Here is a 26750-nt window from a genome sequence, read left to right as displayed (position 1 = left end):
CTTTTCTATTTTGATCCACTGTAACTGGCGAAAGCTTATAATGAGGAAGAAGGAGCGATTTTCGACAACATTTCCGTTTCCTTTGGTACTCGAAGACGATGATAAGGAAATTAATTCAGTTAATCAAGTACCATAATAAATCAACGCTTATTGACTGTTAAACAATTTATAATCGACAGTTATGTAAAAGAGGACATGAGAAATAAAACTGGTCCAATATGGGATGAAGGCTTCTTCCTTAATGCCTTTAAACTTGACTTGCCAAATCTCTTTTCCGGTCAACGTTCACTTTGCATCATTCATTACGTTAGATTAAATTACCAAAATCAAATAGCATCTGTAGAATGGAGCAGAATAAGGTTTCCTTTTTATGATGTATTAAATAACAATAGGCTTATAGCTGTATACTCTGTAATTTGGCACAGCTATGTCACGATTTGTAAAATGGAGCGATAGGTCTCATTCTACTTTACTAGTGTGTGTAATCAGTGAAAAGTAATGGTTACTAAACTTTGAGGCAAGTTCTAGGAAAATGTTCCATAATTAATTCGCTTCCTGTTTAAAACGCTCATACATTCACGAAATTGCAATTAGATTTAATTAGTTATGGTTAACGATATAAGACCTAGTTTTGCGGTACTTAAATTGCCTGTTATAGTTAAGCGAGCTTGTTCGCAATGAATGTACAGAGCTGAAAGCGTTAATGTTTTAATGAACTTGCTTTGGTGTACGTTTTCCATATTTTACACGTCGAGACCTAATCACATATTAATCGCATTCTTGTACCCAAACCATCATTGCCACTAATGTGCGGATGTACATTTATGTTTTTATACACAATTCAACTTGACGAGAGTGGTTGTTTTCTTTTCATTGCAGCAGGTGTTCAATTCAGGGCCGGTTTGTGTATTACCTTTTTTTGTGAATTTTATAAAATTTAATTATATAGTTGTGTCGTGATCGGTAGTGGTAGCCCAAGGCAACGTTAGTAGCCGTCTCGGATGTTCGGCGCCTACCGAAGACTTTTCACTTCTAAATTAGACGGTCGGTTCTATCTTAAATTACAAATTAAAAAAAATATAAACCACCTCTCAAAACTACCTGCTTAACTACGTCTGTTCAAATCATCCAACCCACCAATTAACTCAAAATGTTATACAATTTAAATCTATCTTTGTTTCGATCCGAAATCTCATTTCGAAATACTAGCACAATCGGAAAGAATTAATTAAGAACCTGCTTTATTTGCTGTCATCTTCAAAATTAAATTTTCTTGTCTATGGTCACCTTACGACATCCTGTGAGAATATTTACAGGTTTGTCTAGTTACTTATTCCACTTTTATTTTTCGAGTTCAACTTTTACTCTTTTACATAGGTAACAGTAAAAAAAAGTATAACATAAATAGATACCATTCCGCCTTCTTTTTTCCTACGAAGAACCAAAACATATTCTTTGACTTTATTCTGCACGTTTCCTGTTTTCAAAATGGACCAAACATCCAAAAATAACTCAAAAGAGCTTTGGGGTAAGGTTGCTCTATTATAATTAAGAGATGCTATGGGAATGTGTAATCATTTTCCTGAAGTTGAGGAGCTACCCTGCCTAAGCATTTAAACAATTTCAGTGGGACCAACAAACGAGTCTTTTAAAACTTGTAATTCTCTCACGTAAATCGTCGGCCCACGTACAAACTTGTCATTTGACCATGTTTCACAATAAAGTTTATTGCGTGAACACCCTAATGTTACAATAAATTAATTTATTTACTTCCTGGAAACGCGGATTTAATGTTATGTGAGATAACAAAAAATGACATAATGTAAAAAAACCAGTTCATAAAGACCCCTTGTGTAACAATGCAATACTGCGATCCCTACAGAGAACGGGATAATTTAGACATAGGTTTATACCTAGCTGGACTGGGATTTCACAATGTTGTTCAAAGAGCAAATTCGCCCATTTTCTCATGTACAGTTCAGCTTTTCAATGGAAAAGACAGTGAAGATGAAATATTATTTGAAGGAGTTGGAAAGGTTGTTTGGAAATGAAAAACAAATTTCTTCATTACCCCAATTTTTTTTACTGACAATATGGGACATTTAAATTTCTTTTTCATTCCGAAATATGCGTAACAATGTCTTTCAAACAAAGTCCTTCAAACTGCAAATCTATACATATATCAAACTATTTCGGCCTTGTCCCTTCACTTATATCAGATGGTAAAAATTTAATTTTTTTTTCCAAAAAAAAGATTAAATGTCACTAGAAAGAGAAAGTAAGATGCTTTTCAATGATGTGTCGCATGACCTATATTGTCATTTTAAAAAATTCAAGATAGCAGCCGTCCTCAACTTTAGCTAATTAGCTTTCATTCAGAACCATGCATAACAATGTCTCATTGAAGATCTCCAAACTTTAAATCAATACTTCGAACCGTTTCATCAGAAGAGCCACATATGCTTATTCGAAATGACACAATATAATTATTAAGGTATGAATTTGCCCATTTTAATCTATAATATTTCAATAAAATTAATTTTCTTAGTTCATAGATACACCATGACCATCCCTCTGTATGTACATAATCAAATATTTTCAAAATTTCTAAAAAAATTGTAGCAAAATTTCTGGAATTTCTTAAGTATTTCCAAATTTTGTGCACCATTGGAAATATTTTATACATTTCCGAATCATTAGTCTCAAAATTATTGGCACATTCCTAACATTGCCTACATATTTCGGGGATATTTCCAATTTTATTAAACATTCCAACACTTTTAAAATTAAACGTACAATCTCTAGATGATTTTGGTTACATGTTTCACAAATTTTTCAAAATGCCTACAAGTTTTGAAAATATTCCAAAAAATGTACGTCCTACAGAGTAGGAGTTTTCAATATGTCTACACACTTCTGATACATGACCGCTACCGATATGGATACAAAATGCACAATTCGAAACGGTATTTCCGTGGCATGTGGAAAACCATTTGCCTATGAAAATCCACGTATATTGTTGGATGTGACGTTAACCCTCTTTAATGTATACAAAACCCTTCGAGCATGATTTCATTTTTCTCTCTAAGCACCCTTCACAATATTTTTCAATTTGATCGAGATGTTTCGAGTTCCAAATTCAATATTTCATCTGAAAAATTTATAGATACGATATATTTAAAAATATAGAAAGGTATAACGCAGCTGAATTTTTAAGGGGAATATCATCACAGACAATAAAACTGCACCTACTTTATTCAACAGTTTGAACAGACCCGAGATCTTTTGCGATTCTAACCCAAACAACAAACTCAATAAAATAAGAAGAATAACAAAAGAACGAAGATTTTTATATTAAACGGAAGGCATTTCACTTGTGCATTCTAAGTTCATTGAGAAAAAATGTCTATCAGTATGGTTCGGTCGGTCTTTCAAGTTTTCATTTAAAATTCAAAGGAACAAAATGCTCCCTGAAAGAATGAAATTTTCAAACGGCGTGCTTTTGTATAGTATGCTATCGGAAGTACCTACATACACCAAAAGGCGAGCCAAAAGGCAACTATTATTCATCAGCGATCGATTGACTACTTGCATAACTTGACCAAAAAGTATAGAGGTGTTCAACCAGAATGAGATAAAAGATGGAACCCACCCCTTTATCTTGTTTATAGATTTAAATACATCCCCTTTGCTATTGATTTTATTAGGTGAATGAAATGAGCCTTTAGCGATCGCTCTGGTTTCTATATTATTAAAATAAGCGGCTTTCTGTGCACTAAAATTCATTTAAGACAAACTCCTAAACCCCTTAAATTTACGGGTCGTGCAGAGTTAACTACTTCTTTTAGCGAATATGAAGAATTGTTATTTTCAACGAAAAACAGGAACACTATAAAATACCGCTCCAAAGGAGTAGAAGATAAAGACAAATTTAAGTAAAATTCCTGTAGGATGACATAATGGAAATGATTTATGTTAGTCTTCCATATTACGATCATTTTTACATAAGTGATTCCTCTATCCAAGTTGAGGCAAAGAAGGACACTAATAAAATAACTAATATGCATATCTACTTATATTTTCATTGTATGCAGAGTAATGAAATGACGAAATCGTACAATAGAGAAAGTTCTAATTTTCTATTGTCATTTTTCAGGTATGAATGTTTTGTTCCTGCTGCGACATTGAAGAGCTTTTTAAGTGCGTATGAATTTTTTACGTTTGGCCAAGTTGAGAGAACGTCAGTCAGAATCAAACCTTATTTATTATTGAAATAAGGACTTTAAAATGCAATCTGGTTGTCTATATGACCGAAAAGAGAACAGGAAAACTAATGATCGTGTTATTTGCATTTTTTATTGGGCGATTTTTCAATTAGTAGCTGTACTTCCCTCTTTCGCTACAGTTACCTGCTGGTTATGCCCTTGAATTCTACACAAGAATGAATCTTTTGTGGTGCTTTACAGATGCTCGTCTGAAAGCATCGGGGGATGTTTCGACAGGAAATCAATGTCATTCTTTCAGAAACCACTTCCACTACATAATTTTAAAAATTTTAAGTAAGATTTGTGGCCGTTGTGGGAGTTTTAGTGAACAGATTCTCACTTAAACGAATATCAAATTACAAAGGTCTGCCTACGGTAAAAATAAGGACACTGCTTCACAATAAACAATTAATATTAATTTCGCACAATTTTATTTAATTCAAACTTCCGGCATTTCTAGTACTAAATTTGTGAACTGTATTCCTTCCCACGTATCATTAAAAATAGGTATACACAAGAACTGAATGAAGCCCACTTCAAGGCAATGACAAAATCAATTTCACTTTTAGCACCGTCTGCTGATTGCATATCGTCGCGTCGGCACGGGATACTTAACGACAAAAAACGTTCACCAATTGAAAATAAACAAATAACCGTATTTGCTGACAGAGACGTTTATTAATAAAATTATATTATGACTGAAATACTTGAACTAATTAAATTAATCAGTAATGACCGACTTTATGGTAGATTATAAACACGGGAAATTTCGAACCCATGGAAACGAGTTTTGTAGTAAAGTTATAACATTTCTAATAACTATTAATTAACGTAAATTGCGTCAATTAGATTTCTATATGTCTAAATTGCACTGGGAAGTTTGCGAAATAGTTCTAGAATTTCTGTTCGGCTTTCAAAAAATGATTTGTTTAACTTATGGTACGCTATGTATACAGTTATGATCATTAATCAAATGTAACCGTAACCAAAGGTAATTTATCTACGTAGGTATAACACCAAGATTTTAGGTGAAAGACGAAAAGTTTAAATGACGATTGGGCACCTTAATAAAGCCCATGAAGTTTAGGTATATTTTGACATGGAAATGGAAGAGATCAAAAATTATACATACTACGTCCATCCAGGCCCAAACTTTTTTTAAAGGAGTCAAACCACAACGCCCAACTGGTACCAGGTTGCAAGAGGGCAAGTTTGTACACATATCATAATTAAATTAAAGGAGCCAAACTGCCAAAGCGTATGCTATTGTTTTGTTTGATTTACTACATACCTAATTATATACAAAATGACAAAGGAAAAAGTTTTGCACATTTTCACATAGAAAATATCACTGACATATGAATATTTTTCGTTTCCGTTACAATTATTGAGAAATAATACAACTTTTAACATTTTTAAATGGAAATTCATTTCGTCAAATGGAGTAATGGAACACTGTTTCCGTTAAACAAATGCCATCTTTCGCAAAACATGGACGTATCAGTATTTGAAGGAAAAGTGTTTTTTTGCTGATATACGTGGTACACTACCCCTATTGACAGAAAACAGAAAAAATTGGAACTTTATATGATTCCAAGATACTAACGACACCCTGTATACATGTAGTAAAAAAAGGCATCGTATAATGTTGCCACGCAGGCTGTAGAATTGATACACAAAACATTAGGCTCGATATTCAACTTAAAATTCAAACTGTGTTGTAAAGAAGAGGTAACGTTAAACTTTAAAAAATTGATTATAAAAATAAAACAATGAATTTGACGGCTTTATCCTTCGAAATGTATCAAACATCTATTTAACCTTACATACTTTAGTGCATTGCAGATTCAACCCTTATATTCAAGAGGGACAATAAATAAATAAATAAATAAATAAAATAAATTAAAAATTATTATTCGAATTTTCAAAACTGTTTCCGTGATATAAATTGTTTCATATTTTTTATCTTTAGTTTCTCATTTTGGCGTTAATTGACTTCTTGACGTAGATACCGACCTACTGCAAGTACTTTGCAAGGATTAATTATTCTAAATTTAAAACAAATACTTGATTGAGAATGATTGTTTTCAACCAGGTTTGCTTGGTTTTGGGGTTTAAATTGTGTACGATGAATTATATCTTTAAGGGTAAATAGCAAAAAGCTAATGAATTCCCAAATTCCACCTAAGCCGTTTTTGTAAGTGCTCCCATTACTCTTATTCTAGTAAGGATTTTAATTTATCGGCAATTTCCCAACTTATGGGTACGCAGCACAGATATGCATATTGATATAGACTTTAAAAGTACAGGTAAATGGGTACCTATCTATTTAGAGTTATTGATTTCACGACACAATAAGTCTTTTCTAATAGGAGTATAAAATACCAGTCATTAGGATAAGGTTAATTATACGTCGTAAATAAATATGGGGTGTAAAACCATAAAAGTTGTAACAAAAAGTGATTTTCTATGGTAGGTACGCAAGCGAAACATTTCTCACATTTGAACAAAATTTATTTTACGAAACGCGACAATTCCCCTGCGCGTGTAAGTGATCAATTGCAAAAGGGGTAAATTGAACCCCTGAAATTGTTATTGTAATACGAAAGTAATTTCAATACTACTTGTACGGTTACCCAATCCCAAACGCAAGCTGATATAGCCGAATGTTACACCGGATATCACGGAATCACTAGCAATACCGGATATTATTGGTTTTTAATCCGGATTTTGCTCCACAGGTGTTTCGGGGAGTTAAAGGAGAATAGTTTTTACGAGCTATTTCAAGCGTGAGATTGCGTAAGAACCTGAGATGCAAGCGCGGTTAATGAGCTTTAACTACCAAATGTATAAAAAATGCGTTTCCGTTCTTTATTGTAAAAACTAAAGTGTTCTAAAATAGTAAAAAAATTATAACGCTTTGCTACAGTACGTAATGACTAATGAGGAATGTGATTGTTGGCTGAGACTCCGGAAATTTCAGAAAATTAAAATGGATTCCTTTGTATTGTTTTATACCTACATATTTTCTATTGTTGATTTTCGTTGTTGTGAAACATTTCTCTTCGATGATATCGTTTACAATCTAAGCTGACTTTGTTTTCACGTATCTACATGTAAATTTTCTTCGTACGAAATTGTACCTACACTTTATTCCACATTTTATGATGCTGAAATGATTATTAGTGTTGTATCTTTTACATACCTATACATATAGATCAATAGCGATTCATGAAGTCAAGTACTTGACTTGAAAAACTTAATAGTTGGCTTGACTTGATATCTAGTAATTTGAAGTTAGTTTGTTACATATTTGCATTGCACTACGCTACCATAATGTAAAGAATCGAACAGTGAACCGACCTTGCGGAGCAAAAGGGAAACTGATTTGAACTTCGAGATTCGTAGGCCGCGATATTTTGAAAGGAGGGCCCAGCCGTCGTGGATTTTTAAAGTGACTGATGATGATAGCCACTTTGTAAGAATAGATGACGAGTTTGGTAAGGTGGATTTGCAGAAGGAATATTATACCTACTCTTGTAGTGCATTTTCGCAAATTTATTTGTTAAAGGGTAGCTTTTCATCCCATTTTGACCAGCCGGCTGGCTGGCAGGAAATGAGGGTCTATAGAACAGAAGAACGCTTGCAGAAAACCGCGGAATGGACGTGTCACGTGTACCTATCAGAACGTGAGTGCCATCCCCGAGGATGGTTTACTAACGTGGTCATTTTTCAGTTTTTTCCTATCTTCTTCTACAGTTTTGGGCCCATTGTTTTCCAACGCGCGTCGTCGGAAAGATCTTGTGAACGTGCACAACTCCTGCGTGACGGAATTTCGTTATTCTTCCTAGGAACGAAATGAACCACCCTTTGCAAGGCGCTCGTTTTCGAGGGGTAGTCGACTTCCGACGCTCAACACTTGCCTTCCGTTGCGAACTTTGTCGCGGTTGAAAATTTCTTAAAGTTCTCTTTCTCGGGTCGCCAATAGAAGCTCAAGCTATGACAAGTAACCCAAAAATTGAGTACTATTTTCTGGAGGGTTGTTAGCGAAATCCACCACAATGGCGCATTTATATGACTGTGGGAGCGACAAAGGGAAAATGGAGTAGCCCCCGACAAAACCCTATTGGTGATGAAGTCAAAATTAGCTAGCTGATTGAATACGGATCTGCCACACGAATATGCGCTGGATTCCCTTCGAGCTATTGTGTAGATGTGCAGGCTCTACTCTATTTTGAGTTAGATTACTCATGAGATAGATAATTTTAAACTTCGCTAATAAAATACTAATCGGTATTACCAAAAATGCACTTTCATCATGCATATGCTGATTTACAACTTGTTTTATCTCATTTTTATTACACCAGAAAGAGAAAGATGCAATTAATTTCCGCAAATATCTAGACAATAATACTCCTTTGTTATATTTTTATTTACTAGTATGTCAACTGACTCATCACGCGTTCCAGACTGAAGGTTTCTTATTCTTATTCAGTGCCCTTGTTTGCCTAACCTACCTCCATATATAAAATATTAGGTACTTCCTAGACTTTAAACTATGCTAAAAATTACTAAGCATACACTCTATTTACTAAAATGAAAATTCATTCGCTACAAGTTCGTAATTTTGTGTACGTGTATTTGCAATTATTTCGCCGAATATGCGAATATTGCAAAATACCGCCCTGTACCTGACGGTAGCAAGTATGAATTATAATAAATGTGTAAACAAATATAGCAAACGCACGTATTATATGACTAAGGCTATGCTCACTTTGAATTTCATGCAATTCGGGTAATAACTAACGGAGACCTTCCTTGTTTTTGGCCTAAATTACCAATTCTCGAACCCCTATCTACAAATTTGATAAAGAATCCACTTGCCAAATTTCATCGTATAATCGGTCCATTCGTTTTCGAGATATTGTGCTAATGGACCGACCGACAGACATCGCAAAATTATGAACTGCTATACGCGCTCGTTAATGAAATAATAATAATAAGTAATAGTTCGGCGCGAACCGATTCCGAAAAGTGATGGACCCAAAAATGAACACTTACATACTGTTCCTGTGTTATTTAATTTAGAAAGAGCGACCAAATTAATTGCTGTCCCTTATATTCTAGGTCCATGTGAACTTAGTCCCTTATTTACAGATTTTCAATTCTAATTCGAGTTATGGATGTTTCTAACAAAGTTCTAAATCTTAGAGAGGGCTTGGGTTTACAGTCAATTTCCACTATTTGAAAATCGAGTGAAATATTGAATCCCCCGAGTTACATAATCGCCTTATAGAGGATGAGATAAACTCGTTCACTGTCAGAAATCATTTTGTGAGGTAAACCATAAATATCTTAAATAACTAAATTGATAATTGCAAAAATTGTACTGCGTGACAATTAATTCAATTAAATAATTAATTTCGTAACTTTCCAACAGAATGATGTGGCATTTCGTACACAAATTTATTTTAAAAGTATGGGCCTAAAAGTTTGTCTCATTTCAAACCTTTATATATCGTATACTGTTATACTGTTGCTTTTAGTGCAAATACACCAAAAGAATATACGTTTCAAAAAGTTGACGTTGTTTATTGTTTGAAAGCTGTAGAATGGGATCAAAGAGAATCTTTTTTAACACGTTTTTATTGGTTCTATTGCGGCTATCGATTTATATTATATGTATACACAACAACCTCAATTTTAGTAAACATCTTTCCTGATAACTTACACATACTACTCCGCTAATAATAGTACATGCCTCATCATTTCATAGTAATGACGCTCGGCCTGATGATGACCCTACGAGGTTGAAATCGATAGCCGCAATAGAACCAATAAAAACGTGTTAAAAAAGATTCTCTTTGATCCCATTCTACATCGCACAACACGTTTAAAAACAATGGAACAATACATCAACCGAATGTTTGAAAGCTGTTCATTCAAATATATTGCTTGAAATTAAAAAAATATATACAAATCTGATTCTGAAAAACAATAACTAAGAATGCTGCATGGCTATTCCACTGCCACAAAATTCACCTTTTGATCCTAAAGGTAATTTTGGAACCTATACTATCACGTTTTAGGAGGACACCATCTCTATTGCTTGCTGCAGTTTTTGCAAACCTGTTGCTCATAGAATTAATAAAATCTTTTAATTTAAATGAAATGATAGCTTCTGGCCAACTTGGATTTTTTAATTGCTTCTGCACTGTTTTAACATGGCAATTAGACACACAATCCTTATTGCTGTAAAAAAAAAGGTGTCTGGTGCGTTACACAGTACCTACTTATCTAAGAATTACAGTGAAACTATAGGAAAATGCGTCCTATTCGTAACTTGTGCTTAGAATTCATATGCAAGTGTGACAATGAACGTTTTTGCTTGTAGTGTCGATTAATAAATAAGAATAACAAGAACACAAAACGTTTATTAGTAGTTTCAAACTGGAGGAACGTTGAAAATGTAAGCCTCGAAATTTAGAACCCTGTTCATCACGGTTCAGGTGAATACAAGTCTGCTGTTGCACAATCTTACACTGACTAATCGCTGAGTCTGCCATGCAGTTCATCAACTTCCTCCTACAATAACTCCAAATGTATGTATTCTCCTAATCTGTAAAAATTAATGATCATTTCTCCATTGTAAAATTGAGTGAAACTATCGGATGTCAGGAAATCAAAAATTAAAAATGCAATAAGTCTTAATATTGTTAGTTACATTTTATTTGGTAATAGGCAATACACATTGCTAATGGCTGAAAAGAAAACCGGTGTTCACGGAATTATTACTTACGTACCTAAACAGAAACATAACAATTCATTGAAGGTAGTTTCAACCCATGAAAATTGAGTGAAATTATCGGATATCAAGAAATCAAAAATTCAAAATTGAATAAATGTTTATTATTGTTAGTTACATTTTATTTAATAATAGGCAATACACGTTGTTAATGGCTGAAAAGAAACCAGTGTTCACGGAATTATTACAAAATCGTTCATTGTAACACTATTGTTTTTGTAGGCACACCAGGTAGCTAGGTGTATTATTTTTACTCTGTCGAACCTTTATCAAAGACAAAAATATAACCGTCAAAATTATCTCGTCACTCACGTTAAAAATGGCTATCCAAAGTGCTATAGTGCAGAGCTCAAAAATTAAGAAATATGACAAGTTAAAAGGTGCTTCCTTCTTTGAAAATGATTCTTTTGGTGACGGGAAGTGGCCCCATATTGGAAATTTAGCAGTTTTTAATATACCTCTAACAATGCGTCAACACATAGGGCGTACTGCTTCAAATAAAACACTTATAATTGTAGGCGATAATTGTGTTGATAAATTTATAAAAGATCTACACAGCCAGAGAAATTATTTAAATCCGAGAATATACCTACGTGGAAACGTCATTTGCAGGTTTAAAAATTAATACCATGTAACAGCACCTTTTAAGACCTGTATTGAAGTAGTGCTTTCTGTAAGATGGAAAGGTTTTTAGGTTTGCATATGTCGAAGTATTCAATAATTCCGAGAATTATCGAGTCATTAGAAGGTTTCACTCCCTTATTTCGATTTGATTTTAAATTTATTTCATGTCCATTGCAAGACATATAATTTCAGATTTTAAACGATTTTATATTTTACAAATAATCATAAATTATGGGTGTTTGGGTGCAGTGAAATTTTGCACCACACCAATGGCTATAAAAAATCATGCGCGAATATTAGTGAATAACTTTGAATATAGACTGACTACTGATCAAAGATGAACAGCAAGAATTTCTGTAAATGCTTCTATGCAAGTGCATAAAAACTTTATAAATATGTGGCATATGCTCACATCAACAATATTTTATTAATTCATAAATTTGCGCTCATATAAATTAACAATTTTTAAGTAATAACCAAATCTCTTACCCTTAAGCATGCTGCCAATGGTCCCAATGGACTTTCTGGAACAAAACAAAAAATTATAGAAAAAGGATTGCCTAAATCACATCTACATTGCCATATTGAATATCACTGTGCTGTGATATTGTGTTTTTCTCTTAAATTTGATTATGTAATATAATAAATTTTTATGCCGCTATATCCAAAAGGTTACACTTTCAAAATATGTACTGAAAACTAGGGGTTGCTATTTAAAAAAAATATTCCCCTTTGACCATGCAGAACTACGCCACTGACCACAAATTTAAAGTACGTAGATTGGTATAAAACTTTTTATATTTCTGAATACCATAAAAAGATTATTTAAAAAATATATTATTTTGAAGATATATTCAGGTTTTTCCGGTTTTTCCTTCTTTTCGATTTGAGTTGTTTACAATCTGATTACAGTGCATCGTTACTTTTGTTGACCTGTTTTGAGGCCAGTGGGTTTACTCGTCGGCTTTCTAATTGCCGTTCGTTCAAGCGTGCCCTTTGACCGATACGAGCTCAAGAGTGAGGCAACACACAAAAAGCAACAAGAATAGCGAGATGCCTGAACGGCATAATATGGCGAAGCAGAAACCAAGTTCAAAATATATAAGGCAGTAATCGTGACGTATACCGCCGAAACCCGGCCCAACACATCTAAAAGTAAACAGCTTTTGGGACCAACCGAAATGAGGGTACTGCGTAACAGGCTTAACACTTTTGATTTGACAGTGGAGTGAAAATGTGAGAAAAGATGCAAGGTAGAAAACGTGAACAATTGGGTGTTGAGCAGAAAGGTGGAATGGAATTAACACATTGACAGAATTGATGACCGGAGGATTGTAAGGATTACACATGACAAATCAGCCCTGCGCCATTGGAGCGTCCCCAAAAAAGGTGGAGCGACAATTTGATCGCAGAATAAGCAGAATTATGAGAACTAAATGGTAACATTCGGAAACCAACCTAGAGGTAATTTTACAGTTACCAAGTGCCGGTAGGGCAGCCATGCTTCAGTTCTTTGGAGTAAATACCAGTGCCTGTTCCTTCCATTGTTTTAAATCCATCCGTGAAGACTAGTATGTCAGGTTATGATGCTACTTCCGTATCAAAAAAGATGTGGTAGTTCCTCATGTGCACATGCTTTTTTTGTGTCTGGCCCAAACATTTTCAGCTTTGGCCCTTACCCAGACTCAAAATCTAATTAGTATGTTCGTAAGTAAATAGCTGCTCGCGCTACATAACGAAAACTGTTTGTGGAGAACTTTTGAGAATTTATACTTCTTCCGCCTAGACACCACCGAACTCCCTAAATTCGCATCCCCCATAGTGACGATTTGCCAAACACGTGCTATATAGAAATGATATTGATTGGTCTGTTTCTAATTAGGCGTCGTTTAGTATAATGTGCTTACGAAAACCTCACCGTTTTCAAGATGTGTTAACGAAAATCTTTTTACACAATCTCCCCCCCCCCCCCCAATTTTTGTTTGATATAGGTACCCTAATTTAAAAAGGTGCGAATCGGAAAAATCGAAGTGTTGAAGTGTGCAAAGAAATGAATCACAATCAATTAATTGGAGAGGTCTATTGCACTGTTCAAGAGTGTACTCCTTTATTACAACGTTTAGCTGACAATTCGTACTTAATGTCAAAGATCAAAGCGGTCACGAAACAAACCAGGGGAAACAAGAAATTAAACTGCAAAACTAATTTTCCACAGTCGCATATTGTGAAAATTAAATGGATGTGTTTACAAACGAGTGTACTAAAACGGTCAGGAACTCTTTTCCTTTCTTCTGCAAAACTAACATCATTGAACAATTTCGATCTTTTGGAATGTCATTATTCTTTTTGTTTCTCTATCATAGTTGGTTGAGTTTGATGATATTCGATTTTTTAAGCGAAATTACTGCGCATTGCTCACCGTTCCTTGAACCAAATTAATTGTCATCTTTCCAAATGATTGACTTCTTGATATTCGAAAAGGAAATTAGTTCCCATCGCAACGGGAGGTATTTTGTGTATTTTATTATTCACATAATTTGCGTTTAATTTTAAGTAACGCCCGGCTTTGTATCTAATTAGCTTTGAATTAATTGTCGATTAGAATCATCAATCATAGAAATATGAATGGCTAATAATAAGACCTTAGCGTATTCTGTTCCCTCATGACTGAATTCAAACGAAATCTAATTGTTGGTTAGCGAGTTGAATACGTATGAGGATAATTTTTATGCGGATTGAATACTCAAACACACCTCCCATATTTTACTTCCGCATTATCCGCGCACCAAATTTCGAAACATAATGTCTTAACGGTGTTTGGTACATACATTTATCTATTATTTGCATAATGAATGATTTTTTAAATAGCCTATTCGAACCATTATTTACCATACAATAATTCTCGCCAGTTCCGTACCACGGTCAACGGTTCAAAAGGATATAAAAAATGCATTAAGCACTTTTTTTGTTGGGGTAACAATTTTTTTGTCATAATTGTCTTGGGCCGAAAATTAGTATGGGAATAAATGATTATTTCGTAATTTGTAGCGCTTGGTGAAGCAGTGTGTGCTATAAAATGGTCACGGTCCAATTCTACAAGACTTTTTCTTCAAAATAATTGTAGAGCTTAAATTATATAAACAAAGATGGCCAATTTCGAAGTTGGTGTGTTCCGCAAATTGTACCGGTATTTTATAATGATCCGAAGGAAGTTATGCATAACGATTTCGTAAGGCATTTTTAATGTAAAGCGATATTTTTGAATTTTCCGTAATTGTCATATCCTTGGATGTAAAACCTATTTGTACCAAACGGCCTGGTGCGCATCAACATAACCACGCGTACCTTTCGGTCGGTGACTTTAGATTTATCGGACCATGAAGTGCTCATGCTATGTCGAGATTCTTACACGAATACTTCTTCTGACTTATTTCAATATCTCATTTCCGTTTTAAATAGTTTTTCTAATCACCTTCATGTAACTTATTTTCTTTTTTATGATGCATAACAACTTTACTTACTTTAGTCATGAACCTGTTCAAACATTGCTAAAATGCTAATTTAGGTGACCGAAGATGGGTTTTAAAATTAGCTACTTTGCAATTCTAAAAATGACCGCGTTTTCCTGTAATTTTGATCACTTTTTGTTATGTAAATATCATGAAATAGATAATGGCACCGCGCTACATAAAAGCCACTAAATGACAAACCGTGTTTTAATTCTGAAGAAGTTAATGATTTTTTAGTACCGTCGGGCGGCTTGTTTGGTTAAAAACAAGAGTTAATACCATGCAGCCTATCAACCGGAACGTAAACAAAAATTTTACTAATTAGCACTTGTATGGATTCGATGCGCTTCAACTAACAAGTATAAAAAAACTAATTGTTTTTTTTTGTACTTTACCAACACAATACGTGTTGAGAATGGAGCATGAAAACTTCCCAACAAATATTAATATATTGGTGTTTATAAACGTAATTGAAAATTAGAGCAAAACACTTAATTTTATACCAAAATAACTGAAAAGCTCAAACACGAAAAAAATTGATTAAAATGTAATAGATACTTGATAGTGCTTTGCTTTACCTTTTCTGGCACTCAGTAAGTGGGTTTTCATTCCGTGGGAGGATCTAGTTTAGGAAAATTATTAGCATAATAACCGAGATAATTGTAATTTAATTTGGATATGTACCTATCTGAGCATGGTTCAGTTCCTAATTCGTCATAATGTTTCACATTAGCAACGCGTGTGGTAGGTACCTGGTACCTATATCATGCTTGCATATTTTTGCGAGATTTTGGCAACAAGTGGTTTTAATTAAACAGCCCGACAATTCGATTCTGCCAAGTCGAACATTCCAGATGGCGATAGCGCTTCCGTCGTTTTCTGAGTTTATGATCCCAAAAGGAAGTCGCTCAAACCAATATGCATGGCAGACAAATCAGAAGGATATATTTTATGGGCTGCGGAGGGATTTTCGGGACATGAGGACCGAATCGGAGATAATATCCATAGAACGTTGTTGTTTATTGTCTCCACTGTTTTCGGGGTCGAAGAACGCAAAAAGTATGCACAAGACCATATTGCCGCACCTAGTGAAATCTAGAGTATTCTTGGTATAACTATAGATATAAAATGTGGATCATAATTTCCAAAATTTGAAGCCGCTTTGCCAATCTGTCACAGGCTACTGTGCGAAGTTGAGTAAAGGCAGTGCTTATTCAATAGTAAAAGGCATAAGAACGAAGCTCAAGAGGTTTTCGCGTTCTATGTTTGTTTGTTGTTAAAGAAGCGATTGTTTTTTTGAAGCAGCGTTGGTATTGCTTTCAGGAACGAAAGATTGGTGATATGAATTCACGTTGAAACGACAAGCAGTCCAATCATTACAATGAAACTTTGAATTACTATAAAATGATTAGAGCGATCGCTGATTGAAGAAAATAATGATTCGACGGGAGGAGAGAATTCTGGAATTGGATGGAATCATTGTGGTCCAAAAGGATTCGAGAAAACTTTAACCGTCTGGAATAATCAAAACAGATGACGTATTACAGCCGTAATGTCCGTGCTCCATTATACTTTACAGGGCAGTATTGATGATAAACAAAGCCCGAGAATGTTACTCCATAAAGGTTCACATCAAGCTTTCGTAAAATTAAACCTAGCACATGGCGTAATTAGCTATTTCATGTAATTGTGATCATGATTGCCAAGAGTTGGGATTGGGAGGTTAGTTTCCTTTTACATTCAATCCAACTTTACTTTTGATTACCAATATCAATTTCATTTACTCTTAAATAAGCTTTTTAAGACCAATTTTGATTACTCTTTTTATTAGGAAAAGGGGCCAGTTAGCAAAAGAAGTACACCAACATCATCAAGGATGTAGGCAACTAAAAATAATCAATCTTAAAATCATTATATAGCGTAGATGTTGATTGTATGCCAGGCAGCCTTTAAATGTTTATGTGTAAAGAGCCCTTCTCCATTAATCATCTACCAAGAAAATAAACATTGATAGATATAGCATGAACTACATTATAAATAAACTATTTAGCAAGTTATTTCGGTTTAAAAAATTCCCTTTATGGGATAGTTGGCACTCGGATAAATTTGCATTTCGTTCCCTGGACAATTTTGGGCTTGCAAAATTACCATCTGTAGGGTTCGTCAGTGGACAACTCGCTAGATTTTTAAACACTGGCATATTTGTCAAGCACTTATTCAACGCTTTATTTAAAAATTAAAAACCAGTTTTTAACACATTGTCTATGTACAGGATGGTACCTAGCGCGAGGCAGCATAGGGATTTCAATGGTCATTTCTTTATACTCAATTACTAGCCCCCCTAATTATTTTAGAGCAAAAGTCTAAATATATTTTTTTCAGAGAAAAAATACTGCATCTGTTCATACTATTACTCATAATTTTCCGTTTTTCAAAACCGTAGAAATCGACAAAATAAAAATGTTCATTTTACAATAAATCAGATATGCCTTGGAATTACCTAAAAAACAGCGACATCGTTTGATTATTTACCTTTGACGTATATTAAATTTATCTCGAAATTGTTTATAAATTAGTTAATCATAACATTATTTATCATGTATTTAACTTAAGGGAAAGAGGAAATGTTAAAGTTGTTTTATGCCCGCCAAGTAACGTCTTTATTTAGTGTGAAGTACCCCGATCGGCCGATTCCAAGCAGTATACAGAATTGTGCGCAAATTTGAAAGAACAGGCACAGTGTTAAATAACTGCAAGTGCAATGATAGTTAACGTTCAAAATGTCCGTCAAAACCATCAGGAAAACGACAATGCATCCAACATTTTGGCTGCAGTAGCGGAAAATTCGAATTTAAGTTTAAGAACAATTCTTCCTCAAGTCAAATTCTTTTTCTTCGATCTGGGCCTGATTTTAGATGATGGTTTGAAATTTTCCCAACATATTACTTCTTTATTACGGAAAGCGTATATATAAATTTGAAACTTATTTTTAACCAAAGATGCTGCCTAAGTGGGAAATTGAAGATGTTGTTATGTGAATCTCTAGTACTGTCGCACTTTAATCATTGCGATACTGTGTATGGACCGTGTCTTGGTAGCTTTGATGTGAAAAGAATTCAGCGAATGAAGAACTCTTGCCTTCGGCTTATATATGGTATTAAGAAACACCATCGTATCTCTCATAAATTAACTGAATCTAAATGGCTAAATATGTCTAACCGAAGAGTTCTGCATTCAGCAGTTCTATTTCACAAAATTATAACTACTAAGAAACCGAATTACCTTTTTGACAAAATTAAATTTAGATATGATATTCACAACGTAAATATTAGAAAGAAAAGTTTTATCACACCTCCAATCCATAAATCGCATTTGTTTAAAAAATCATTCTCATATACCGTTAGTAATTTATATAACTCACTGCCTGAATGTGTAAAAAGTCTTAGGACTGCCTCTTTCAGACATCGCCTTACTAAAACTATTTATGAAAATAAAAAAAATAGTACTTAAAATTTCTTTTAATTTTATTTTTTTTTATTACCTTGATATTTTTCTCTTTTTTTTTAATTAACTTCCTCTCTTCTTCATCTATAAATTATTATTGCCATTTATTGCAAATGGCACGCCACTAATCAGTTAAACAACCAACTAATTCATATTAAATTAATTAATATAATTTCAATTTTGTACTTGGGACGTATTCTTTCTTTCAATAAAAATTGTTGTTAAGTATTAGGGTTAAGTGGAAGAGCAGATTATGAAACTTCCTATTCATAAATCTGAACTTCGCCCTATTGAAGGTGACTCTGACGTTAGTTTTTTATTTTCTATTTAATAGTCATGAATTCTTTTTATTAGTATGTACAGTGTTATCCTTCAATAAATGACCATTATTATTATTATGTACTCTGGTTCCGGAAGATGATAAACAAATAGTATCTGATGGAGATGCAGCATTGTATTCTCTATAAAAAAACATTACCCCATAGACGCTTTTTCTTGCGTCGGCGTCGGTTAGTTGAAACAGAATTAAATATGAAAACCGTTCGACGTCAAACAACTTAGATGCGATCTGCTTGCAGTTTGTTAAAAGATTCCAAAGCATCACTGAATTATGAAAATGTAATTTTTTATTTTGTGGATTCCTACAGCTCTGAAAAACGGAAAACTATAAGCAAGCGTATGAACAGATGCAGTATCTTTTTCTCTAAAAAAACGTATTTAGACTTTTGCTCTAAAATAATTAGGGGAGCTAGCAATTGGCCATGAAGAAATTACCGTTGAAATCCCTATGCTGCCTCGCTCTAGGCACCACCCGGTATTATAGATTTCAAACGAAATGTTATCGTTCATGATACCCTAATGAAAAGTTCCGAGGTTCCGAATTGTTTTTCCTCTCCTCTATTAACCCACTAGGGAGATCGATTACAGCATCTCATACCTCAAACCTCACACCAGAAAAAGGAAAATTGAACTTGAACGAAAACTAATGTATGACTTCTTACTAAATACGAAAACGATCTCGCCTATTTGCGAAAATATGTTGTGGGAATTGCTAATAATTCCCCTTCTTAGCATTGAAAAACTCAGGGGTCATAAAAGAAATAAAAGTAAGCAGAAAAATAAAATGGATATTACAATACGTTCGTTACGACTGAATGACCATCACGGTTGAACAATTGGGCGTTGGTTTTTTACTTTACGCATAGGAAAACTTATTGAACTGGATACCACCACTGAGCTTTTTAGTTACAAACGAGGTTTCAAATATAGAATTAATATTGCCCATAGGCATTTCAGCATTATTTTATAAAGTGAATTTCTGGGCTGCATTATTGAAAAAACAATACCCCGCCACAAAGCGAAAAACGTTGTGCAGTAAACGGTAACTATAAACGTAAAAGTTTTACATTTTCTGGCTTTTAAAGGGGCACGCTTTAGAAATGTATATACACTCATGCATGAACCTGGAAAGGGTTTACTCGGTTATTAAGCGCGAACATTCTCATTAAATACGCTCAAAACAAGTGAATAAATTAAGCTAACGAAAATTTATTGAAAGATCAACGAACATTACAAGGAAGTGTAGGTAAAGATACTTCGCACCCAACATTTAATGCTGAATGTTCAGGATGTAATCATTAGAGCAGTCAAGCGCTTCAAAATTACGAATATGAGAGCCTTCTCTCGAGTAAAAAGTAGAGAAGGATTTTTTACGTTCTGAGAAGTTCTGTTTGGCTTGGAAAATTTACACTATTTGTGTAAAAAGAACATTACCATATTAATTATTTATTCCTCGTTAAACTTAATTTATTTAATTTCCATGTATAGCGTTATATTACAACCTCTTTGAAAAATTAATTATACGGTTCTAAGGTAGAAGTATTGGAAATTACATCCAGGCCGCAGGTAAAGAGGTAATACATGTTGTTTTTTTTGGAAACATATTAACAGGCTAATTTCGCCGCTAATTGGCAAATTTCGATTATGCACCAACAACACTTGGAGATCGTCTTTATAATCTTAATCTTTCAGTACATACGCAAAAAAATCGGTTCTACCACAATAGCGCTTGGAAAAAATGTGTATGACCCCTTAGCTGCGCTTTAAAATATACAACCATCATAAGCACCCTATCAAAACGCGTGTACTTATTGATGTAGAATTTATGTGCATATATGCTGAATAAATAGCGTTTGTGAGAGATTTTTTCCAGAACACAAACAAGACAAAAATTTGGAAATTAAATGAAAAGTATTATTCTGGTCCCTTTTTTTAGTTTTGGCACATTAGTTACACATTTAAGCAGCATTATTAACGAGCTCCCAGCGAGTTTAGAATTTTGAGGTGTCTGTCCGTTAGCATGATATCCCGAAAACGAGTGCGATTCCGATGAAACTTTGCGGGTGGATTTTTTATCACATTTGTAGATCGGAGTTCGTCATTCAACATTCACAGTGCCCTTTTCGCATCTCGACCACTTATTAACCGAATTGCTAACTTTTTTATGTATGAAGGTATTTAAATGAAATTTAATACGTACCTATAGGTACTTGGTACTTGGGATAAAAGCAAATTTTTTTCTTATTTATGAAAGCATATTTAAAGCTATATTTGTTTACACGTTTATTTTCTTTTCAGGGACGCCAGTATACGCAACTTGCTACTTTCCTCCCGAATTTCAAGGAGAGTATAAAATGCAGAGCTCAAATACCGGCGAGGGAATACAATATAGTGTACTAAACATCACTGCAAATTCAATTCCAATATGGGGAAACTGCCATAGAAGGATTGGGAATAATTTTATGCTTATGATTAAGTAAGTATTTTTGTAATATCCTTAAAAATACTCTCGTGGAATTCTAAACACGTCATATATGCCACAAGTAATAAGCCTATTGAAAAAGGCTCAAATCCAATGACCCCGTAGGGTCACACCGACTCTGCCGCTTTTTTAGATTCTCTTTAAGGGTTTATTTAAATTATATTTAAGTTACATGAAGTTTACAGCTATGTGATTTACTAAATGGGGAGTTATTTGTTAAAGAACACAAGATTTGATGTTGGCTTAAAATTTGTAAAAAAATACAGGGTGCTTCATTAAAAATATTTTGTTGAATATTTCGATAACTAAAGGCTTTTTTTGTTTGACCATTATAATCCTGAACAAATTGATTGTTCTAAATATAATTGTTACAAGTAAAAAAAAAGTAAAGTAAATTGTACTTTACCACATTGGCGAATTATGCTCGGAAATATGTTAATACCCTTAATAATAATAACATTGGTTACTCACTCTAAATTCATGTTTCAAAGTCTTCGGTGCGCTTAACTTACGAATTGACTATATTTATTGATGAATAATCAATCGTATTTTACAGCTATGGATCAAACAGCTGCGTGCGATGTTTGCATCTAAAGTTGCGATCAAAGAATGTTTTGCAAGTTCATGCGGCGGGAGATGAGCAAATCTCCAAAAAGTGCTATACCAATGAAGAATCCGCCGCAATAAACTGCCCATCAGAAGCGTCGCTCGAGACGCGCTCTGCGACTGAAATAATCCTATTTAGTAAGTGTGATGGATGCACGAGGAAATTGTCTCACTTGCGTTTGTTTTTCAGAAACCAAAGACTTAGAGGGAAATGAAATTCCTAAAGAATTCTGCCCAATATATGGGAAATATAATTTAAGGTATTTTACGACAGATAAATTTTATAGAAGGGAATGTACTGGTTTCGAATCAGATTTACATTCATGCCCTTCCGGATCGACATTAAACATTCACTTCCGGCAGTGTTTGTTTGCTAGTTATGGTAGGGTGTTGATCATTCTTTAGTTACCATCTGATAATTTTTCACTTTCAGATTTAAAGTTAGATTGTCTGGGAGAATGGGAAGGTCCTAATGGTGAAACGTTCTTAACGTTTTTGGATAATCGACACTTGAAGAACCGTTTGCCACAATATCGTTGCGCGGTTTGTAAACAGCAACCTGCACAGTAAATGCGCTAATTATACGTACTTGCAGATGTACAAACGTAACGAAACAACAGGAAACATATACTTGGCCTTAGGGAAAGATTCAACCTGTAACACTGACTTGCATAACTCAAGTTATGGGCACGAAGTTTTCGAATTGGTTCCTAAAAATGATAATAATTGGCCTCGAGCGGTCGAGTTAGGAGAATGTCGGTAAGATGCTTGGCTCTTGCTTCGAAGTAAATAGGTACCACAATTTGGATTTTGCAGCTTTCCAGATTGGCTATCGGGAGAATGGGAACACGTAACAGTGGATGACAATACCTTTACTTATAGAAATCAGACCTCATTTAAGACATATTCAATTAAATGCGTACGCGAAGAATCCCAAGACAAGTATTTGGTGTTTACCAAAACTCAATGGTAAGTCATGTTAATAGCTTTAGCATAGATCCCAATGAATAACAATTTCATTTTAGCGACAAGAAACAGTTTACCTGTCTTAAGGTTAAGAAACGAAGTAATAACATAATGGAATTTCAAGTGGGAATAACTTTCAGCAATAAGAAGGACGAAATTGATCTGTGTTCCGACGAAAACTTTGTAGAAAATTCTTGGATTACCCAAGGACGTAAGTAATTCCTGTTACAAGCAAAACTTGCGGTTACATTAAAAAAAATTTAGGTTTAAACAGAAAACTCGAGGCTTCTTGTCCAATTTCTGGTGAATATACTGGAGTAATTCCAGACATTACGGAATTATGTGCGAAATTATGGTCGGATTGTAGAGCTCCAGAGCTCATGTACTACCAAGTCTCCGACTGTACAACAAATGAGGTTTACGAGGAAAGGGAGTACAGGTGCTTAGGTCATTGGACAGAGTCGGGTCTGTTGTACACTTACACTCAAAGAAAGGATGTCGCGTCAGAAGCGTTTGAATGTTTCGTCGGTTCAATTATTTCTGACAAGAAAGATATCTACATAAAGGAAGCGGGAGATCACTGCCAACGCCAGCTAGATCCCTTACAGAATGGGATGAATCTGATTAAACAAGGACTGTATGCTTGCATAGGTATATCCGTTGATTTTTTTGATAATTTTTACCACACAGTGTTTGTAGGTCAAATTTCCACACAAGACGACATCACCACCAAAAAACTTCCAACAATGTCACCCACTAGGATACCCACAAAATCCTGGAATATCGGTGTGCAAAGTAAGAATGGTCATATCCCTTATCATTAATTATAAATATTTTTGTTACAGATCCTCCTATAACGACTAATTCCATAAGTGGCTCTTCTCTTCCGTCCATTTTAACGACGACTGTAATTTTAGGGATTTCCATGATTGTGATCGTACATTTTTAAGTGTAAAAAGTTCCATTATTATTTATATTTGTTTATATGTTATAGACTGTACTGTATTTTATTTATCTAATGTCGATTACGTTTACTTGCCAATTTTACCTGTTTTTTGTACTTAGTTTTTCTTTGTATTAAGATAGTCAAAAATGAACTGCTTTAAATCCGGGTTCATTTTTACAAAGTTGAATGTGATGTATTTTGTATATAATAATAAATAAAGCGAAATAATTTATTTAATTGCAAGTGCAAGTACCGATATGACACCATGGGCAAACATGGTACGGGGTACCATTGTATTTAAAGGGTTAATAAATAATAATAATAATAATAATAATATATATTTATTCCAATAATAACATGGAATCCCATGGTACAAATTCAGCAAAAGCTGCTCTTCCATATGCACCATGCACATAAATAAGTGGAGTGACGTATAAAATAAAAGTAACACTTCTTCAGCTAAAAATAAAACCTGTAGGTACACCATAGTGACATAAAAAACAAATATTAAATAAGTAGACGTAAAATCACACGAGAAAAAAATAAAAATAAAAGGTATAAGGAAAACAAAATCTTAACTTTGTGATGTAAATAGAATATTAAACATTTCAAACTTAAATTTCTTACTGGTCAAACCCTTGAGAGACGAAGGTACAGTGTTGTATACCGAAGCCATATTGTAACTAAATGAACGGCGGAATAAAGATGTTTTATGCTGGGGTATAGTGAGTAGACCCCTATGCCTTAAATTCAAGTTATGAATATCTGTCCTATACCTGATTTTATTGTATAAATATACGCTGGTTGTTTGTCAGTAATAATTTTGTGAAATAGTGTCGCAGACTGAAGGTAGCGTCTGTTTGCCATATTGAGCCAATGGGCATCTTTTAATTTATGAGAGATGTGATGATATTTTGGAATGCCATACGCAAATCTGAGGCAAGAATTTTGGATCCGTTGAATACGTTGTGAAGTATCGTTCGTAATACAGAATGCATACACAGATGAACAATGGGAGAATTGGGAAAGTACTAGGGAATTACATAACATTAATTTAACTTGGGTGGTAAGGGACGATTTGTGAGGATACAATAATTTTAAACTAAAAAACGCTTTTTGTGTGCACTGTATTATATGTGACTTAAATCTAAGCGATGGATCCAGAAGTACACCTAAATTTTTAGCTTGATCAACAAACGGAACAATAACATTATTAATGTGTAACTCAGGCAACTGAGAAGTCACCAACTTATTACTGAATAGTAAAGCATTCGATTTTGAGGGATTCAATTGTAAGGCATGTTTATCACAGAAAATGCGCGTTTGCTCCAAATCATAGTTAACTTCAAAAATCGCCTGATGTAAATTTACGTGAGTGAATGACCGATAAATTTGAGTGTCGTCGGCATACATGTGTATATTACAAAATTTTAATTTGTTACAGAGTGCACTCGTGTAGATTAAAAAAAGCGTTGGTCCCAGGATCGATCCCTGTGGTACACCATTATTGACAGATAACGCATTTGATACATTGCCTTTAGACCGAACCCTTTGAGAGCGACGTTGTAGGTAACAAGAAAAGAAACTAATGGCGTCGTTTTCAAAACCTATATAATGCAATATACCCAGTAACATGGAATGATTAATTGTATCAAATGCTTTGGTTAGATCTAAAAGTGTCAGAATAGTGCTATTTCCAGAATCTAACGCAGATATTATGTCATCAACGACATGTAAGAGTGCAGAATTACAACTATGTGATGACCTGAAACCCGACTGAGTAACTGGCAAAATTGCATTATCAACAAGGTGTAACATGATTTGCGCATTTACTATTCGTTCTAGAATTTTCGAAATAGTTGGTAGTATACTAATCGGTCTATATTGTGTAAGTGAGGTAGGACAATTAACTTTGGGTATTGGTGTAATTAGTGCAGTTTTCATAGATCAGGAAATACATTATCAGTCAAGCAGCAATTGACAATATGAGTAATGAACGAAATAATGTAAGGACAACATAATTTTAACATTATAAGATTGATTCCGTCAATCCCAAATGAGTTACTTTTAAGTGATGCAATAATTTTGGAAATATCTTCATATTTAACAAGGCGAAAACTAAATTTAGACTTTGCAATGCAATTATCAGTATAATGCTGAAGGGTTAGAGGATCAACTAATAAGTTAGGAACGCTATCTATAAAACATCTATTAATCTCATCTACATCAAAAGCGAAAGAATTTTCGTTGATGTTTGTTTGTTTTATATGCAACCTCCTAAGTTCTGACCACAACTGTTTTGAGTTACGCGTTTGCGCAATATATTTGAAGTAAGCTTTTTTTTCGGATCTGATTGCAATATTCGTTATATTGCGCATCTGCTTGTAATAATTCCAAGTTACCTCGGAGGGATGAAAATATGATGTAGTCTTATGATCTGAATTTAAGAAGTCAATGTTGCAGTCCCCTGCACAAATAATGTTACCTGAAAATGACGAACACACTAGAATTGAATTTTCTAATTCATCAACAAATACTTTATAATCGGTACTTGGAGGTCTATATACTACACCAAAAACAGCTTTAGTTTTTCTATGGCTCACCATACACCATAACTCCTCAATCTTCCCATCAGTTTTTATTACGGTTAAATTCAATTCTTGCTTATAGTAGAAAGCTACACCACCACCTCTCGAGGGTCGAT

General features: G+C 34.1%; 1 protein-coding gene across 1 annotated transcript in view; it reads left to right on the top strand.

The window, feature by feature from the left end:
* Positions 1 to 24278, top strand: part of LOC116165348 — a 30380-nt gene extending 6102 nt beyond the window's left edge. The window contains exons 2-11 of the mRNA XM_031479706.1: positions 21345 to 21522; positions 22085 to 22272; positions 22325 to 22516; positions 22568 to 22677; positions 22730 to 22893; positions 22951 to 23103; positions 23160 to 23311; positions 23365 to 23751; positions 23800 to 23895; positions 23946 to 24278. Coding sequence (XP_031335566.1) covers positions 21345 to 21522; positions 22085 to 22272; positions 22325 to 22516; positions 22568 to 22677; positions 22730 to 22893; positions 22951 to 23103; positions 23160 to 23311; positions 23365 to 23751; positions 23800 to 23895; positions 23946 to 24049 — 1724 coding nt within the window. The 3' untranslated portion in view covers positions 24050 to 24278. The remainder of the gene's footprint in view (positions 1 to 21344; positions 21523 to 22084; positions 22273 to 22324; positions 22517 to 22567; positions 22678 to 22729; positions 22894 to 22950; positions 23104 to 23159; positions 23312 to 23364; positions 23752 to 23799; positions 23896 to 23945) is intronic.
* The last annotated feature ends 2472 nt before the right edge of the window (positions 24279 to 26750 follow it).

The sequence above is a fragment of the Photinus pyralis genome, unplaced genomic scaffold (genome assembly GCF_008802855.1).
Source record: "Photinus pyralis isolate 1611_PpyrPB1 unplaced genomic scaffold, Ppyr1.3 Ppyr1.4_LG3a, whole genome shotgun sequence".
Taxonomy (NCBI): Eukaryota; Metazoa; Arthropoda; class Insecta; order Coleoptera; family Lampyridae; genus Photinus; species Photinus pyralis.
The sequence above is the reverse complement of the archived record's forward strand: the minus strand, read 5'-3'. Positions and strand labels throughout refer to the sequence as shown.